The sequence below is a fragment of the Myxocyprinus asiaticus genome, chromosome 42 (assembly GCF_019703515.2).
Source record: "Myxocyprinus asiaticus isolate MX2 ecotype Aquarium Trade chromosome 42, UBuf_Myxa_2, whole genome shotgun sequence".
Taxonomy (NCBI): Eukaryota; Metazoa; Chordata; class Actinopteri; order Cypriniformes; family Catostomidae; genus Myxocyprinus; species Myxocyprinus asiaticus.
In genome coordinates, this window is record NC_059385.1 from 23,580,049 (window position 1) to 23,599,817 (window position 19,769).

The following is a 19,769-nucleotide window of genomic DNA, read 5'->3' on the forward strand; positions in this document are numbered from 1 at the left end:
GTTACCGTAGCCTTTCTGTCAGCTCAAACCAGTCTGGCCATTCTCAGATGGTCTCTGTCAATAACAAGCCTTTTTCGCCCACAGAAATGCCCCTCACTGGATGTTTTTTGTTTTTGGCACCATTCTGAGTAAATTCTAGAGACTGTTGTGTGTGAAAATCCCAGGAGATCAGCAGTTACAGAAATACTCAAACCAGCCCATCTGACACCAACAGTCATGCCACGGTGCAAATCACTGAGATCAAATTTTTTTCCCCATTCTGATGGTAAGCAGTAACTTTACATTCCCATTGCTTATTGAAATAACACACTTGAATGTTTTTGATCAGACTAAGTCAGACTCTGCTCATTTTTATCATCACTTCATCTTCTGCCTCCTGACTGCTAAAAAAAAAAAGTTAATATAACAAAGTGTTGACTTAGAATATTTGGAAAGAGAGATCAAGTGACAAATAAACTGGATCTAGCACTAACCCATGCACTTATTGCTAGGCCTAAGAACGAATCAGATTTCAAAGGATGTTGTGGCGTTTTTAGATAAAACAGTGCGCTCTGCAGGCTGACAGCTGATCCTGTAAACAAATCACAAAAGGCACCAGAATGCAACACACACAAATGAGCAATTCAAATTGTACAAAATATTTTATTTAGTTTCTCCCCTTGATTAATTTTAAGACAATTAATATTATTTCACAGATTCTAAAATTAAACTTCAACATATTAAGACATTATTAAAAGCCATCATATGGCTTTACAGTATTTTGCTTTAAAAAAATTGCACCATGCATCACAGAATACTACTATTGCATTTTTGCTAAATTAACCTGAGCACATGATGTAATTATTTCCCATGCATTTCTCTCTCAAAAATGAGATCAGTAAAATCATTTAATCCATTAATGAACTAAATATGAAAACTAAATAAATAACAGTTGATGCAAATTGAATGAACAAATTTAATTCATGAACAACAATCAAGGCAACTGTTAAAGCTAGTGACCTGTTACCTGGATGAAGAGCTTACCTAGCCAAAATAGAAAAATCTATTTAAAAAAAGTGAAAAACACATATGGTGGACAAACAAAATATTTGTATTTGGACACTTAACCCACACTAAAAATGTCTGTGTTATATATAACAAAATATCAAACCAGGTGGCATTCATTTTACAGAAATATAACATTTCACAAAATAAGTTTGCATTTTGCATTTTGTTTAAAAGTTAGACAAATATTTGTACGCTTTCTGGTTGTCAAAGTTAGTGGGACATGTCCATAATTAATATAATGCACACCTGTGGTTACTCTGCAAGTACAATTGTCTTCATACATTCACAAAAAATGTATTTTGAGACCAGTTTGTTAAAAGTCATAGCTCAAAAAATTACTTTAGAAAGTAGTTTGGAGGCAAGGTCTTGTAGAAGCCACTTGGTTTGATATTTTGTTTTTAATGCAAAAAAATAAAAAAATAAAATAAAATAAAATAAAATATCATACATTTTTAAGTGTGTCAAGTGTCTAAAAGTGTCTAAATATTTTTTGGGGCCCACTGTACATAGGGTTGAACCAATTACACTGAATGCTTTGGCAGTTATTGCTAGGGAATGAACAGAATGCCACAGGGTTAGCACGAACCAAGAGCTTTTGCATATCGATCAACTTTCAAGCAATAAAGGTGAGTAGAATAAAATTACATAAAAACCCTTAAAATTTAATTTTATGAATAGTTAATCCATAGCTAAAAATTATGCCCTAGAGCATGTGCTTGTTTCCTTGAATGTTTGAACAGAATCGTTTCTCCCAGTTCAAACATGCCATTGCAACACTGTGGATTTCATGTAGCCCTTCAATCTAATTAATTATAATCCTCCCAAAAATACATGTGTGGAACATTAAAACCTTGCGGCAGTAAAAAGGCATGCACAGACAATCGTCTCTCTTTTTCAGTACAAAGGCAGCAGAGCAACAAAGGCCACCGGTTCAATAGCTCGTAAAGGCATACTGACTGTTGCAGTTTCGTTAAAGCAATTCCATTTTTTCTATTTCTCTCACTTGTTCGAAGATGAGGATAAACTTTAGACCTCTCTGGTCTAAATTAGATGCAGTCAGATACAAAAATCTTGTTTCCATCCATATGGATAGCAGTGGAGTTGAAGATGATGGCTAAATATCTCCACATCTCTGAAGAGTTCTAGATAGGCAAAATAGGCTTGTAGGGAAAAGGGGTGTGGTCAGAGTAGCAAGTGCTACCTGGAGTTCTGAGGGAGGAGTTTCTTAAACATACTGCCCACTGCCATGTCCACCCTCATCACCATGGTGACCCCCAACATCACAAACACACTTCCCACGATGAAGCCAGATGCCTCAAACATCAGTCTGTGGAAAAGATAAAGATAATTATCATAATTGCTTTGCTAAATCCACAAAACAAAAAGTAACACTTAAAGGGGTCATTAACTGAGAAATCAAAATTCCCTTGATCTTTTGACATATAAGAGGTCATTGTACTATAAAAACATCCTGTAAGTTTCAGAACTCAAAAATTTCTCGTTAGTCTAAAAACAGCTTATATTGAAGCCAATCTGCCAAAACGACAGGATGTGGAATGTGCCACTTTATTACGTAATAGTGTGGCTAAACACCGCCTCCGCAGAGGATGATCAACGCCTGCTTCTACATCACTGCCTGTTTAGCCCCGCCCACCGATTCACGCATGTAGTAGGTAAATAACGAGAGAGGCAAACGCAGGTCTACGCAGAAACCAAACGATAAAGATGGCTCCGAAGACAACAAGACGCTGTGCATTGCCAAGTTGTGGAAAAACACAGTCTTTGCATTGCCTTCCTTCTGATCCCAACATTAGGAAAGAGTGGATGAACTTTATTTTTAATGAAGTTCCAGACCGCGTCAGTAAGAACTTGGTCCTTTGTTCACTTCATTTTACCGCAGATTCGTTTACAAACAAGGCACAATTCGATGCAGGATTTTCAGAAATACTGAAACTAAAAGACGATGCTGTGCCGACTATATTGGATCCGACAGTAATGTCGCACCACACAAGTGTGAGTAACTGTTTTTATTACGTGGTCACAATTGCTTTGTCTGTTATTACAGATCATTTGATATGTACTGAGTATTTATGCATTTTTAACCTAAATCACAGCAGCGTCCATCTATGAAGGATGTAGGCTGTCAAACATACATGCAGAAGTTTACATCGGTGGGCACACAGCTGTCCTTCAGAACTTTGGGACCTAATCATAGAAGCAAAGGTTTTTTAAATATGCAAAACTGTTAGCCAATCATACCAGTGGGCGTTTACAATCCGCCACACCTATTCAAACGGTGTTATGATGAGGGGGGTCAAAACAGGACAGAAAATACTTTAGATTACTTCTAAATTATGATGTTTTTTGATGTAAAAATCTTGATAACATTATACAGTGCATCCGGAAAGTATTCACAGCACTTCACTTTTTCCACATTTTGTTATGTTACAGCCTTATTCCAAAATTGATCAAATTCATTATTTTCCTCAAAATTCTACAAACAATACCCCATAATGACTACGTGAAAGAAGTTTGTTTGAAATCTTTGCAAATTTATTAAAAATAAAAAATGAAGAAAAAAATTAAATAAAATCACATGTAGATAAGTATTCACAGCCTTTGCTCAATACTTTGTTGAAGCACCTTTGGCACCAATTACAGCCTCAAGTCTTTTTGAATATGATGCTACTAGCTTGGCACACCTATTTTTGGGCAGTTTCTCCCATTCTTCTTTGCAGGACCTCTCAAGCTCCTTCAGGTTGGATGGGGAGCGTCGGTGCACAGCCATTTTCAGATCTCTCCAGAGATGTTCAATCGGGTTCAAGTCTGGGCTCTGGCTGGGCCACTCAAGGACATTCACAGAGTTGTCCCGTAGCCACTCCTTTGTTATCTTGGCTGTGTGCTTAGGGTCGTTGTCCTGTTGGAAGATGAACCTTCACCCCAGTCTGAGGTCCAGAGCACTCTGAAGCAGGTTTTCATCAAGGATGTCTCTGTACATTGCTGCATTCATCTTTCCCTCGATCCTGACTAGTCTCCCAGTTCCTGCCGCTGAAAAACATCCCCACAGCATGATGCTGCCACCACCATGCTTCACTGTAGGGATGGTATTGGCCAGGTGATGAGCGGTGCCTGGTTTCCTCCAGACATGATGCTTGCCATTCAGGCCAAAGAGTTCAATCTTTGTTTCTCATGGTCTGAGAGTCCTTCAGGTGCATTTTGGCAAACTTCAGGCGGGCTGTCATGTGCCTTTTACTGAAAAGTGGCTTCCGTCTGGCCACTCTACCATACAGGCCTGATTGGTGGAGTGCTGCAGAGATGGTTGTTCTTCTGGAAGGTTCTCCTCTCTCCACAGAGAAACGCTGGAGCTCTGTCAGAGTGACCATCGGGTTCTTGGTCACCTCCCTGACTAAGGCCCTTCTCCCCCGATCGCTCAGTTTGGCCGGGCGGCCAGCTCTAGGAAGAGTCCTGGTGGTTCCAAACTTCTTCCATTTATGGATGATGGAGGCCACTGTGCTCATTGGGACCTTCAATGCTGCAGAAATTTTTCTGTACCCTTCCCCAGATCTGTGCCTCGATACAATCCTGTCTCGGAGGTCTACAGACAATTCCTTGGACTTCATGGCTTGGTTTGTGCTCTGACATGCACTGTTAACTGTGGGACCTTATATTGACAGGTGTGTGCCTTTCCAAATCATGTCCAATCAACTGAATTTACCACAGGTGGACTCCAATCAAGTTGTAGAAACATCTCAAGGATGATCAGTGGAAACAGGATGCACCTGAGCTCAATTTTGAGTGTCATGGCAAAGGCTGTGAATACTTATGTAGATGTGATTTTTGTTTTGTTTTTTATTTTTAATAAATTTGCAAAGATTTCAAACAAACTTCTTTCACGTTGTCATTATGGGGTATTGTTTGTAGAATTTTGAGGAAAATAATGAATTTAATCCATTGTGGAATAAGGCTGTAACATAACAAAATGTGGAAAAAGTGACGCGCTGTGAATACTTTCCGGATGCACTGTAAGTGGACCTCAGAGAACAGTACAAAATTTAAAAAAAGGCAGTTCATGACCCCTTTAAAAATATTAGGGCTGTCAATGCAATATCAAAACATGATTAAAGCTTGTGTAATTTTTTCTAAATGTAAATACTTCTATCCCAATGACAACTGTAAGTAAGCCATTTGTGCACCAATTTTCTCAAACTGTAAACACTGTCTTTATGGTTCTATAAACAATATATTGTTTTGTGCGACCCGTCCAGCCCAACAGCACCATTGAATTTGTGGTGGGACTATCAATTTCTTTGTTCAAAGGCAGACAGGGTATATTCAGAAAGCTGTTTGAAAACTATGTTTATTTTTGCAATTTTGTTCATTGGCACTAGTGGCACAGAAATTACACATATTGTGTTTCTTTTTTCCAGTTCAGAAAAGAAAGCAAAAAACCCTAAATATAATTTGTAATAAAATAAACACTAATTCTGTATTTAGTAACCCATATATTACGAGTTAAAAAGAACATAATTCTTGTTTGGTGTAAAGGGGTACTTGAGCTTTACTGACAGGGCCATGGGTTGGTAAATCCTGATATAGTCGACATTTATGCAATAGTAACATATTGAGATTTATTTTAAACAGTAAATTAAAAAAGAAAAAGGTTTGATTAGATGGATGAAAAAAATATGCAAATGAGAGTAAGAGAAACAACGTGAAAAGCCCCGTACATACACGCAGCAACTTTATCGCTTGAAGTTGCTTGTCTATGTTCTGTGAAGTTGCTCGTGGGCATTCCTGCTGCTGACACTTTAACGTTATTGGTGGACTGCACGTCTGGCCATATCTCTTGAAAATCTGATCACAGATGAGATATTCTGACATGGAATCTGCAGTTTTAATAAGAGCTGCGGTAGTGCTCAATGCATTATATCATTAATAAGATGAAAAATATATCAATGTTTGATTCAAACTCACTCCAGCTGCCTACATTTTCTTTTCCACGCATTTTAAAATTATATCCATATATGCGGTTACAAACAAATCAAACAGAACAGTAAAATCGCTAACAGAAATTTCTCCGTCTCGCCTGCACTCAACTCCATTACCTCAAAGGAAATGGGTATCGTGAGCGCCACTGACACCCTCTTCACTCCTAATGGTTGTCACTCCCGAAAGTCACTCCTCATTTGCATAAAGTTAAACTTTATCATGTTGCTCGCCACGCCCACATCTTGTCGCCAGAGGTCGCACGTGTCGCCGGAAGTCACCAGCTCTCACTGAAAATGAATCTAATGAATCATGAATCACTGAAAATGATCTAGTTGCTTTGTCACAGGAAGTCACTGCATGTGTGTACAGGGCTTTAGAGATGGAAACTTACTTGGGTGCAAAAACTTTCCAGACCATGAGGTGTCTTCTGAGGATAGCTGCAGCACAAACTGATGCAAAAACCTAAAAGGTAAACAAGTGAGGACTTTACATCTATGTTTTTATGCAAAACAATTTTTTTCAAAACTGACAAATTTTCATATGCTTGCACTTGTAAAGTTACAATCCAACCATGATTCTACAATACATGAAACCACAAGAGTCCGTAAATGCTATTATACACATGCATTCATACCTAAATATGTCTCTACAGAGGACAATGATAACAGGGTAAATCTTCAGACATCACAGATCTGTGCGTGTTTGTGTGCGCATGAAGTCTTATTGATGTAAGCCTAATTTGAACGCACCTGCGCTCCATTCACAAAGAGGTAGCGTGCAGCGAGCTGCAGGAGAGACGAGCTGAACTTCTGAGGGTTTTCTCTCAGTCTCATCTCCATGACAGCATCTTCATTCTCCTCCCCTCCCGCTGAGCATGTAGATGGAGCCCCATGCACCTCGCACACCAGAGGCCAGAACAACAACAGTGGACAGCCAACTGCATGCACAAAATAGCACCGTGATAATGGAGAATTTTAAAAACGAATGGCTGATTAAAGTATGCATGATTTGCCTGTGTTCATTAATCGTATTCATGTGATATCCCTTCACAAAACTGTGAAAGCAGCCAAAAGCAACTTGGCTGCTTAACAGAACATGTAAATCAGTGAAATGTAAAGTAATGTGGGCATTCAAGCATTTAACCATTTCCATATGCTTAAATATTTACACAAGTAGGACAATTTCATGGAACAACATTCTAATCCAATCATAGCTCTTTGATTTAAAGCCCTTAAATCTCATTTACATTTACGTACATTCAAATGTGGCGCATCAAGACACTGAATATTAGACTGTTCCTCACACAAAACTATATGATTTCAAAAGTCATGAAATATAGCTCACAAGTTGGATTACTTTTAATCGCACTCTTAGGGCCGTTCACATTAACGTGTTTTTTGGACCCACCTGGACTGTTTTTAAATTGTTTTCTATGTAAACATGCACTGGATATACATCTTTGACCATAGCATTGTGTCTCGCTGTTTTTTCAGTGTCTCGCACATGAGCGCCGCATTTTTAAGACGCTGTGTGAAGTTAAAAGAACTTCAACTTTTAAAGTCTTGAGACACCTGCATTCTGTTCCATTCGTTGTGCTACTTCTCTATTTTATAATAACATGTTTTTTTCTGAACAGCTCCTTATGATGCTTTTTTTTGGGGGGGGGGGGATCATTTTTAGTATGCAACAGCCTTCTTTCCCATTCACTTTCATTGTATGGAAAGAAATTTTGGGTCAACTATTCCTTTAAGGGATAGGGCTAAGTTTGGTTGACAGGAATGCTGATACTGAAACAAAAACAATGTGAATCTTGTTGGGTGTATCCCTACACCTATGCTAAGGTCATGCGTACCTGCAAAGATGATATGAGAGGAGAAGGTGTTGAGGGTCACCAGTAAGGCAGGAATTACAGTGCCTGTGTGACCCTGAGGAAAGCCCACAAATGCAGCACCCCACTGGATGGAAGGAAAGGTTGGGAGGTGTCCTGTTGCATGGAAAAACTGGGCAGCCCCCAAAGACCATGAAACTACTGGAACCCATGGTACACTGAAGTCATCTGAGAGTAAAGAGGGAAGAATTGGTTCAAGGATAGAAGTGTATATCCACTTATGGCAATAACTACATAAAGCATAAGGTGTAGTATTGGATTGCTTCTTACTGGAATGTCTATGCAGGCTGGAGAGGTTTGTGCTACAGGCATGGATGTGCAGCACAGCTCCGGCCTCCAGCAGAAGCAGGAGAAACGCAATGGACATTCCCTCAGGGTGGAGCAGCAGGAGTGCCAGCCCCAGAAGCCCGCACAGCAGGACAAGGGGGGCTGAGTACACCGTGCCCAGTCCATATGCCTCCACGGCTGGCCTGCTGTTCGCTTCACTGTCCTCTGTGCCCCCGTCTTCCAGTGAGTGTCGGATACGCTGATATAGCTGTGGTATGAGGTGATGTAGTTCAGCTTGCGGACTGATGCCCGTGCTGGCTCGGTACTTGGGGGGCGGTAAGGATGTTCCCAGAGAGTTCAGTGGTTTTCGAGTCTTAAGGAACACAGTCATAGGATCCAACCACAACAGCAGGAGCCCCAGGCCCAGGAGGCAGAAGATGCCCCGTGGCAAAAACACCCAGGCCAGGTCGATCAGCTCGGTCAGGTGTCGGAAGGTGTCTTCTGGGGTGGCGCTCACTGCCCAGCGCAACCACATGCAAACACAGGCCAGAGGTAAAAGGAAGCAGGCTGAGAACGCAGTCACACTGGAACAGTTAAGGTTTCCATAATGTCTGAGCCAGCAATGAAGAAGGTAAACCCACATGGCTTGTGAGGCCACAGAGATCACGTAGTGGACATTACGCAGTTGGTTGTCCTGTATACGTGAGAGTGGGGAGAGAAAAGTGGAGGGCTGGCAGGTGCCCTGCTCCTCTCGGCAGTTGTGAAAGAACAGGGAGAGGTACAACGATCCCACCAGCAGCGCCAACCACACCAACAAGATGGTGGCCTCCCGCCTTACCACTGAAGATGGCAATGCTATTGGGAGCAGCCGATGGACCTTTTGGGTATCTGGTGGGGGAAATGGCACCAGGAGTCCATCCCAGTTGAGGCAGAGAGGAACATATACACTCAACATGAAGAGTAAGAAGGTAACCACATGGCCTTCGTAGCTAACGTAACTGTCCGAGAGCAAGGAGGCACAGCGCAAGAAAAGCACCAGCAGGGCCGGTGTGAGGAGCCGAGAATGAGTCCACCTACCTTTCGGAGAAACTCCACGAGCCCACCATAGAAACAAAACCTCAGATGAAAGTGCTGCAGCTCCCAAACACCAAGAAAGCTCCAAATAACCTTGTGAAAACAGCTGACCAGCAGCTACTACTAGACCTACCACCAACCCTGAGAGAATCAGCATCTTTAACAAGCCATCTTGAATTACAATATAAGATAACTCAGAAAGGATGTAACACAACATACAGGCAACCCCCAATATTAGGAGCCCTGCAGCCATTTTGAAAGGGTTGAAACGGGCCCAGGAGGCTCTACAAGTCTCCCTGACAGCTGTCAAATAGTTCTGCATGGAGACGACTAGCTCAGGAGGGGGTAGATGACTCTTGTGGACAGCGGCCAAGTACTGAGAGGAAATGTTGGAGAAGTCAGCCTGCAGCCGAGACAGACTGTCTGGTGGTATGTCTTTGGCCATATTAGAGTAGGTCTCCAAGAAGCGGTTCACCTTCAGAGAAATGAATTAATCAGACAGATTTTGTTACACTCTTTCACTGCAAATGCACAATTACACAAAAATATTCAGACTAAGTGCAAAGTGTACATTCCGTGGCATCCAAAATCTGAGATCCCTGGTGAAAATTCTTCTATTTTGCAATCTTTTCTAATCTGAGCCTAACAATGAGTGAAAAGTGTAATTGAACGTTTTATGTAAATTTCAGAATTTCTTGGACGTATTTGCTTTCATGGCAGAATGTGCTCAAGCTGGTATGGACTCCACAAGTATATTAAAAACATTATCATGATCTGAGAATGTTCCAAAATGCATTTTGTTTACTCTGTGGTCTCAAAGTTTTCAACCCCATAGTATACAGTATAATTAAGCCTAAACACACAGTAAGCATGCAGACCAATATAAATTCCTCTAACCTGTTTCACATTAATCCACAGTGCCTCTGCTTGGCTGAGTCCTGTTGGTACACTCTGGGAGCCATTCTGAGGAAAAAGAGGCAGAAGAATCTGGCCCACACTGCTATAGGGAATGGGGACTCCCAGTAGCAATGCCAATGTTGGTACCAGATCAGTCTGAGGAACGACCTCAGGTTCTACCTACAATGCAAGTGTTAAAGAAACAAATAAAAATAAGGGGTTTTATTTTTCTTGATTTTCATTCTTTTCTCATATTTTAACTTTGAGAAGAAACATTTGGCATATTTTCTTTTTAATTTTAAAACAGATATGAATTGAAAAGATACACTATTAATTAAGAAGTATACATTTATTTATTTTTTTCAATTTGTAACATTATTCCTCATCTGAATTAAAGATGCACATGCTGTGGATAGGAAAAAAACTGACAAAGAGTAAAAACTGTCAAGGTCTTGTGGTCAGATTGTCTTTTGGGAGTTGTTTTATTCTTAAAGCTTTTACAAAATGCATCCTTTTTTTTAAAGATCCTGCACTTGTATATAACACAAGTTGACAGCACTGTAGCTGTTATTATGGAACTGTAAATCATGCACCAGTAGTGTTCTGGCAACAATCATTTTCACTTGGAAATTCAAAGGCAATGATTCCCTGACAGACCTTAAGCAAGTGTTGAATATCTATATTTACCAGTCAGTAGCTACATACAGTTGCTTACTCTAAAATTCTGCCAGGATAAAGTCTTTTTGCTGTGTCAACCTAAGATTTTCAATGTCCCCATCTGGCCGTCCAATTAAAAATGTCCTTGAGGCACCACTGGTAACAGATGATTAAATACAGAAAATCATAACAGTGTTTCTTTTACCTGGGAGCCTGGTGCTGGGAATAATGTTGATGAACTGTAGAGAAACAAGGCAGCGTCTGTCTCTTTCTGGCTCTCTCCACCATGATCCCCAGTGTCTGTCATTCCATGATCTCCCATCACCACCAACAAAGTGTCATTCTTCAAACGCTTTATCACTGACCTGCAGTCAGCAGTGTGACAGCAGCAGATGGGGAATGAATTAATAAATTTGAGAAGATTTAATAAAACTGTATCAACTTGACAGAACATGGGCAGCTGAGGGAAAGGCTGCAGCTAACCTGATGACTCCATCCATCTGGGAAAGTTTCTCAGCCATAGCAGGGTGGTCTGGGCCAAATCTGTGCCCACAGTGATCCACACCCAGGAAGTGAGCAATCAACACATCCCAATCATCCCCTTCCACTGAGTAGAGAAAATAAAACCCCTTAGCCACTCATTCACCCCATTTTCACCAGGCATTTAAGGGATAGTTCACCCAAAAATGAAAATTCTGTCATCATTTACTCATGTTGTTCCAAAGCCATATGACTTTCTTTCTTGAACCTACATCGCATTTGTAGTATAAAAACTAATACTGTATATCCTCAGGAAAACTGAACATCAAAGAACCGCCTCTTCACCTGTCAATCATCCATTGCGCTAAAGCAATGGTTTTAAACTTTTCCGGTTATGCTGGCATCATGCTAGCCAATTCCAAACAACTCGTCGAAATAACAGGAGTGTCGTGTGAACATGAATGCTGGTAATATACTTAATTAGGATGTGATGTACATACTTTACCCTGTGAATGTGTGTGGTTGCGTATTTATCCCCTCGAGGATTGCAGTTGAAAGTGCACGTCCATTAGCAGCTTCTGTGTGTAAAGGATCTACGTTCAACAGAAACAGACTGTTCTGTCTCCGCTTTCTACTATTTCTATTCGATTTCATTAGTAATTTAGTGTAGGAGTAAAACATAGGAAAAACGCTTGGTGACAGAATAACTATGGATTACACTCAGCATTTGTGATGATGTGTAGTTGAGTGTGATGAAAACATTCAGATCAGCCTGATGTCTTGTCAGTTTTTCAGTGAAAGAAAAAGCTAATTGGCCAATTGATGCGACTACAAGAGCCCACCCCAGTGACTGAACGATTTTTTCTAACAAGTCGGATGTGCTTTACCAGTTGTCAGAGACATTAACTTAGCAGGGAGACTGGACTCCTTCCGACTGGTTGGCAATTTTGTAAATGAAGCTTATGACTGAAAAACAGAGGAAAAATCAGCAAGTGTGACGCCGGCTTTAAAAGAAAATAACAGTCCGATTGAAAAATTTGTAGAAGAAATGATTTGTAGACTTCACATAACTTTTCCAGGTTGTCGTATGTCAACGTGCGATGACATCAAATATCCAAAGCTTAGTTAATACTGGCACTTGACTACAATAACAATGAACATCCCGCTCAAAACGTCACATATGCCGTGAGATAGGAAGTATATTTAGAAGTAAAAGTGTTGACTTTATTTTGCTTTTATCTATTTTTTACTTTTTTTACTTTTTTGTACTTTATTAAAATGCTGTAACAGACTTATTGTGTAGTCACAAAATCAAAGACCCTGCCCTTTTGATGCATGCTACTACCAGGTGTGAACAAGCAATTCAGACTCTGTATTTACAGTGTAAACAACAGAGATGTGTATGTCTATTTAAAAGGTAAACAAAGCAGCAGGATCCTAACTAGTTCGCCAAATCGTTCTGCTTACTGGTAGGATAGATGTTCTGGAGAATGCCATTGTCCACGGTGTGCAAGTCCTTCACATTGAAGGAGGGGAAGGGCAGAGATCTATGAAACTTCTTGGGGAAGAGACTCACTCATGTATCATCCCCCATAAAGACAACTCTCTTGCCTTTAAACCAAGAGGAGAAAGACGACCATTAACAGACACTCAAGGAGAAGAGCTAGCCTAAACCCTACAGACATTTCAATTTGAAAATGCAGATTCATTCATTTAATTAAATAAAAGGGCTGGTCTACTCAATTTATACACATTTAATTAGCCCCAATCATGTGACAACAGAAAAGGATTACTGTAATATTTTATATGTAATAAATATATGGGTGAATCTCACACACACACAAACACACACACACACACAAAAACATGCCCAGATCACATTTCACTCCAAAATCAAAAGAATAAAATAAGAAATTACATTTTGCATGAGAAAAAAAAATATACCTGTAATATATATTATTACAATCAAGCGAAGAATTTCTATCCAAATTCTCATTACCATAATAAATCCAGATATTTCTTTTATTCTCAAAGGTGAATCTCATTAGAATCTCATTACTGTAATCCAATAATTTCTTTTACATTATTAATTACAGGAAAATAATATTTTTTTTATTTAAATCTGCATATAATAAAGGCAAACACATTTTACCATGAAGTGTAAATACTTCAAAATTAAAATAATATAGGCTATATTTATTATTTTGCATTGCAGTAATAAGAATAGGGTTTAGAAATGTTTACTTGTCAGGAAAATAATGACACAAATGCAAAAAATCATAACGTTCCTAAAATTGGCATAATTTTCTAGTTACATTTTATTTCTTACTGTTCTCTTATGATTTGTGGAATAAATCTCACCTGAACGTGTTTTTGACAGGTTTCGAAAAGAACGAAAGGAAAATTCTGTTTCAGAAACACTCACCCACTTGACCCAACTGGTGCACTAGATTGTCTTCCAGAATGGCATTGGAGGCAAAGTTGTTCCCCATGTCAATGAAAGTGGGCAGGGAACCTGTTGTAAAGCCTTTGATCCTCTGCATGGTCGTGGTGGGCGGATCGGCCCGGAAAGTGTAGAGTCTCGCATGAGAGGGGTGTGATGATGCCACCTCATCTAAAACCAGCAGCTTATTCTCAAACGCCTTGGGCGCTGTGTTCTCTGGGTCATAGCGGGTGAAGTCTGCTTTGAGGGCATCAATGATCAGAACCACTGACCGACGAAAGCGAGGCTCGCTCAGGCAGAAATCAACCTTCACATGGGCTCCTGGAGATAAGACAACTGTGCAGGTGCTGGTTCTGTTCACCTCCAGCCTGACTAGAAGGAAGCCTCCCACAAACAGGAAGATGCCTGCATAGAACACTGAGCAGACCCAGATGAGGGGGACCAGGACTGGAAGTCTCTTCATTCTAGACCAGGGGAACAGATGGAGAGAGTGTATGCATATCAGACCAACAGATCAAATCAACAGTATATTTGAGCATACCATCACTTGCACTGAACTATAAAAGGCCTCTAAGAGTAGAAACATGGGCTGTGTTTTAAAACCCAGTGGTCTTCCTAGAAAATACAAGTACATTCAATTATGCCCAAAAACTGCTGTCTAGATAAGTAATACTCACTAGCAAGCTGCTTTTCTATACAGCATAAGCTGATTCAATGATGCCTAAAACTGCTGTCTACTACATAAGTAACACACTCATTAATCACTATCGAGCTGCCTTTCTATACAGCATGTCCATATGATTATGTCCAAAACTGCAGCTACTAAGTAGTAACTCACTACTCACTAGCAAGCTTTTGCTAGTCTTTGTAGACAGCGTAAGTGCATTCAATGATGCTCAAAACTGCTGTCTACTAGATAAGTAACACACTCACTACTCACAGGGCTGCCTTTCTAGAAAGGGTAAGCACACTGGATGTTGCCCAAGACTGCTGTCCACTAGGTTTGCAGCTGTCTATTCACTAGTGAGCTGCCTTTCTATACAGGATAAATGCATTTGATGATGCCTAAAACTGCTGTCTACTAGACAAGTAACACACTCATTACTCAATAGTGAGCTGCCTTTCTATAAAGTATAAGTGCATTCGATAATGCTCAAAACTGCTCTCTACTAATTAAGTAATTCTCACTACTCACTATCGAGCCACTATGGTGCTCAAAACTGCTATTACGGAAGTAACTTGAAGTAAACCGATATATCGGTTTTACTGGTTAATCGGTGCCAATATTTTTTAAATACTATAACTCGATTTTTAAAACTATTGGACAATTAATCGGTTATTGGCCTTTTCCACCACCTTAGATATCGTACCGGCAAAATCCACTATCGGTCGACCACTATAAATAACACACTTACCCCTCACTACTGAGCTGCCTTTCTGGACAGCATAAACACATTCAATGTTGTTCAAGACTGATGTCCACTAGGTACGCAACTATCTACTCACTAGTGATCTGCCTTTCTAGACAACATAAACGCATTCGCTGATCCCCAAAAACTGCTGTCTAGATAAGTACCACTCACTAGCAAGCTGCCTTTCTATACAGCATAAGCAGATTCGATGATGCCTAAAACTGCTGTCTACTACAATAGTAACACACTCTTTACTCACTAGCGAGCTGCCTTTCTATAAAGCATAAGAGTGCATTCGATGATGCTCAAAACTGCTGTCTACTAGATAAGTAACACTCTCACTGCTCACTAGTGAGCAGCCTTACATGACAGCATAAGCACATCTGATGATGCCCAAAACTGCTGTTACAGGCAAGGTAACTCAGTACTCACCAGAGTTCCACCTTTCTATAAAGCTTAAGTGTGTAAGATGATGCCCAAAACTGTTGCTACCAAGTAGGTAACTCACTACTCACTAGCAAGCTGCCTTTGTAAGGCAAGTGCATTCAATGAAGCTTAAAATTGCTGTCTACTATATAAGTAACACTCATTCCTCACTAGCGAGCTGCCTTTCTATGAAGCATAAGTGCATTCGATGATGCTCAAAACTGCTGTCTACTGGATAAGTAGCCTAACACACTCACTACCGAGCAGTGATGATGCCCAAAACTGCAGACACTAATTAGGAAACTCACTACTCACTAGCAAGCTGCCTTTGTGGACAGCATAACCGCATTCAATGTTGCCCAAGACTGCTGTCCACTAGGTACGCAACTATCTACTCACTAGTGATCTGCCTTTCTAGACAGCATAAGTGCATTCATTGATGCCCAAAACTGCTGTCTACTAGATAAGTTAAGCAACCCTCATTACTCCCTAGTAAGCTGCCTTTCTATAAAGCATAAGCGCATTCAATGATGCTCAAAACTGCTGTCGACTAGATAAGTAGCCTAACACACTCACTACTCCCTACCAAGCAGTGATGATGCCCAAAACTGCAGACACAAAGTAGAAAACTTACTACCCATTAGCAAGCTGCCTTTGTAGACAGCATAAGTGTACACGATGTTGCCCAAGACTGCTGTCCACTAGGTACGCATCTGTCTGCTCACTAGTGAGCTGCCTGTCTAGACAGCATAAGCACATACACTGATGTCCAAAATGCCTGTCATCTAGAAAAGTAACACTCACTACTCCCTCCCTAGTAAGCTGCCTTTCTATACAGTATGAGTGCATATTATGATGCACAAACTGCTGCTAGAATGTAGGTAATTTACTACTCACTAGCAAGCTACCTTTCTAGACAACATAAACAGATTCAATGATGCCCAAAAATGCTGCTACTAGTTAATTAGGTGTGAGTTCGGAATGGCATAACATATTACTCCTACTACTTCTGTCTTGTCTATGGCAGAAAAAGTTGGAGTAGTATGGTAGTATGCCATTCCGAACTCAGTCAGCCATGCTGAACTGCAAGAAGTAATGCATACTAAATAAAAAAAAAAAAGAAAAAACACGAACTATTAGGACTTCCTCCCTAGCTTGTGCCATGTGTAATGTATGAAATGTTCCATATACAGTTGAAGTCAGAAGTTTACATATACAATTTTTTAACCACTCCACAGATTTCATATTAGCAAACTATAGTTTTGTCAAGTCATTTAGCACATCTACTTTGTGCATGACATGAGTAATTTTTCCAACAACTGTTTACAGACAGATTGTTTCCCTTTTAATTGACTATATCACAATTCCAGTGGGCCAGAAGTTTACATACACTAAGTTAACTAAGCCTTTAAGAAGCTTGGAAAATTCCATAAAATGATGTCAAGCCTTTAGGCAATTAGATTCTGATAGGCTAATTGGAGTCAATTGGAGGCGTACCTGTGGATGTATTTTAAGGCCTACCTTCAAACTCAGTGCCTCTTTGCTTGACATCATGGGAAAATCAAACGAAATCAGCCAAGACCTCAGAAAAAAAAAAAAACAGTGTACCTCCACAAGTCTGGTTCATCCTTGGGAGCAATTTCCAAATGCCTCAATGTACCACGTTCATCTGTACAAGCAATAGTACTTAAGTATAAACACCATGGGACCACGCAGCCATCATACCGCTCAGGAAGGAGACGCATTCTGTCTCCTAGAGATGAACGTAGTTTGGTGCGAAAAGTGCAAATCAATCCCAGAACAACAGCAAAGGACCTTGTGAAGATGCTGGAGGAAACAGGTAGACAAGTATCTATATCCACAGTAAAACGAGTCCTATATCGACATACCCTGAAAGGCTGCTCAGCAAGGAAGAAGCCACTGCTTCAAAACCACCATAAAAAAGCCAGACTACAGTTTGCAAGTGCACATGGGGACGAAGATCTTACTTTTTGGAGAAATGTCCTCTGGTCTAATGAAACAAAAATTTAATGGTTTGGCCATAATGACCATCATTATGTTTGGAGGCTTGCAAGCCGAAGAACACCATCCCAACCATGAAGCATGGGGGTGGCAGCATCATGTTGTGGGGGTGCTTTACTGCAGGAGGGACTGGTGCACTTCACAAAATAGATGGCATCATGAGGAAGGAAAATTATGTGGATATATTGAAGGAACATCTCAAGACATGAGCCATGAAGTTAAAGCTCGGTCGCAAATGGGTCTTCCAAATGGACAATGACCCCAAGCATACCTCCAAAGTAAAATGGCTTAAGGACAACAAAGTCAAGGTATTGGAGTGGCCATCACAAAGCCCTGACCTCAATCCGATAGAAAATTTGTGGGCAGAACTGAAAGCGTGTGCGAGCAAGGAGGCGTACAAACCTGACTCAGTTACACCAGTTCTGTCTGGAGGAATGGGCCAAAACTCCAGCAATTTATTGTGAGAAGCTTGTGGAAGGCTACCCAAAACGCTTGACCCAAGTTAAACAATTTAAAGGCAATGCTTCCAAATACTAACAAAGTGTATGTAAACTTCTGACCCACTGGGAATGTGATGAAAGGAATAAAAGTTGAAATAAATAATTCTCTGTACTATTATTCTGACATTTAGTAAACTTAAAATAAAGTAGTGATACTAACTGACCTAAGACAGGGAATGTTTTCAACGATTAAATGTCAGGAATTGTAAAAAACAGATTTTAAATGTATTTGGCTAAGGTGTATGTAAACTTCTGACTTCAACTGTATGTGTCCCTGCCCAAACTAGTATATACTACGGATAGTGCACTTTAGATTTATCCACCTTATTTAGCAACACGGAAGTAAGCAGCGGCTGCATTTCCGGCAAATTTGAAAAAGTTCCGCTGGCATTAACCGCAGTGTAAATAACTAGAAGGTTATAATACCAGAATTTAGTGATATGGTCTTATAAATTATCACACAACCACAGGATGTACAGCAGAATTATGTGCCAATGTCAGATCATTTTCTAATGTCGGCATTTATAGTAAAAGTGTAAGTAAATCATTCACTTGTTGCTGTGTGGTGTATTGAAAATCTGCTTCTTTCTTTACATAGATCGTGACGATGCAGTCTTTCTTGTCTCCAAGTAAACCTCCGTTCATATGTACCTGCATAACCTCCAATGATGCCTTTATTTAGTTATTTCCAAAGGCGATGTTTCATTAAGCCATGCTTAATGCGTGATCTGCGTTTCTGTTTACTATACACTGCTAAAAAAGAGAGAATGCTCTCTGACAAGAACTGAGAGTAAAATGAGTTTATTATTTTGCCAAGATGAAACAAGATGCAGTTTTAATGCAAAGAAAGTTGAAGCAGCATTTTCCCAGCAGCTTTCTCCTCTCTGCTGGTTGTGTAAAGTTTGTGGAGGACTGTCCTGTCAGCACCTGATTTCATTCATTCTGCTTGTGTGCAACAGTGTATGATAAAACAGACAAAATGCGATATACGATAAAACTATATGCGCTAAAAACCAATGAGTTTACGAAAATCGTAATTAATGATAATAACATGTCGAAATGTATTGCCAGCCTGTAATATAAAGCAGCATAATGTAGTATTTTTTTACAGCTCAAATAGTTGTTAGTGGCTTATACCGGAAGTGGTCCACATTCAATGTTGATAATGGCGGCGCCCTAGTTTCGCAGAAAAATAAAGGTGGATAAAGGCAGGTCAGTGGCTGTTGTTGTATTCATGTGTGTGTCTGTTGTATGCTTACAGTACTGACCATGCTTCGCTCTGTTTGTCCTCTCTCTTTTCAGCTCAGTCTGAAATGGAAATGTACACACCACATCCACTGCAGAAGGACAAAAGTACCGCAGGATAAACGACATCTGGCAGGGATCTTTTCAGTCTCGTTGATGTTCTAGACCTAGTAACATGCAACGAAACTGCATGTGGGTTTTGTTGTTATTGGTCATCTCGCAGCCCGGTTTCCACTTCCGTTGACATGCGCAGTTCAGCCAGAGCTGACGGTTGTAGACGAAGGCAGACTATCAAAATAAAAGACTGGTTGTCAAAATAAAAGTCCTTTGTTGGCACAACTTCACTTAGATTTACACTGATAGTAACATAGAAAATAGCCTGCAGTTAGCACGAAAGAGGGATTTGGGTGTATCTCACGAGG

The 19,769-nt window shown here is 40.2% G+C and overlaps 1 protein-coding gene across 1 annotated transcript; it reads right to left on the reverse strand.

Moving 5' to 3' along the window:
* Positions 1-293: 293 nt before the first annotated feature.
* Positions 294-19,615, reverse strand: LOC127432738 (GPI ethanolamine phosphate transferase 3-like). Its single transcript, XM_051684124.1, has 10 exons — positions 19,371-19,615; positions 13,725-14,206; positions 12,767-12,910; positions 11,303-11,426; positions 11,025-11,184; positions 10,163-10,342; positions 7,889-9,740; positions 6,786-6,973; positions 6,428-6,498; positions 294-2,374 (listed from the first exon to the last, which is right to left on the reverse strand). Coding segments are annotated over exons 3-10 (2,706 nt in total). The 5' UTR covers positions 12,768-12,910; positions 13,725-14,206; positions 19,371-19,615; the 3' UTR covers positions 294-2,244.
* Between the last annotated feature and the right edge of the window lie 154 nt (positions 19,616-19,769).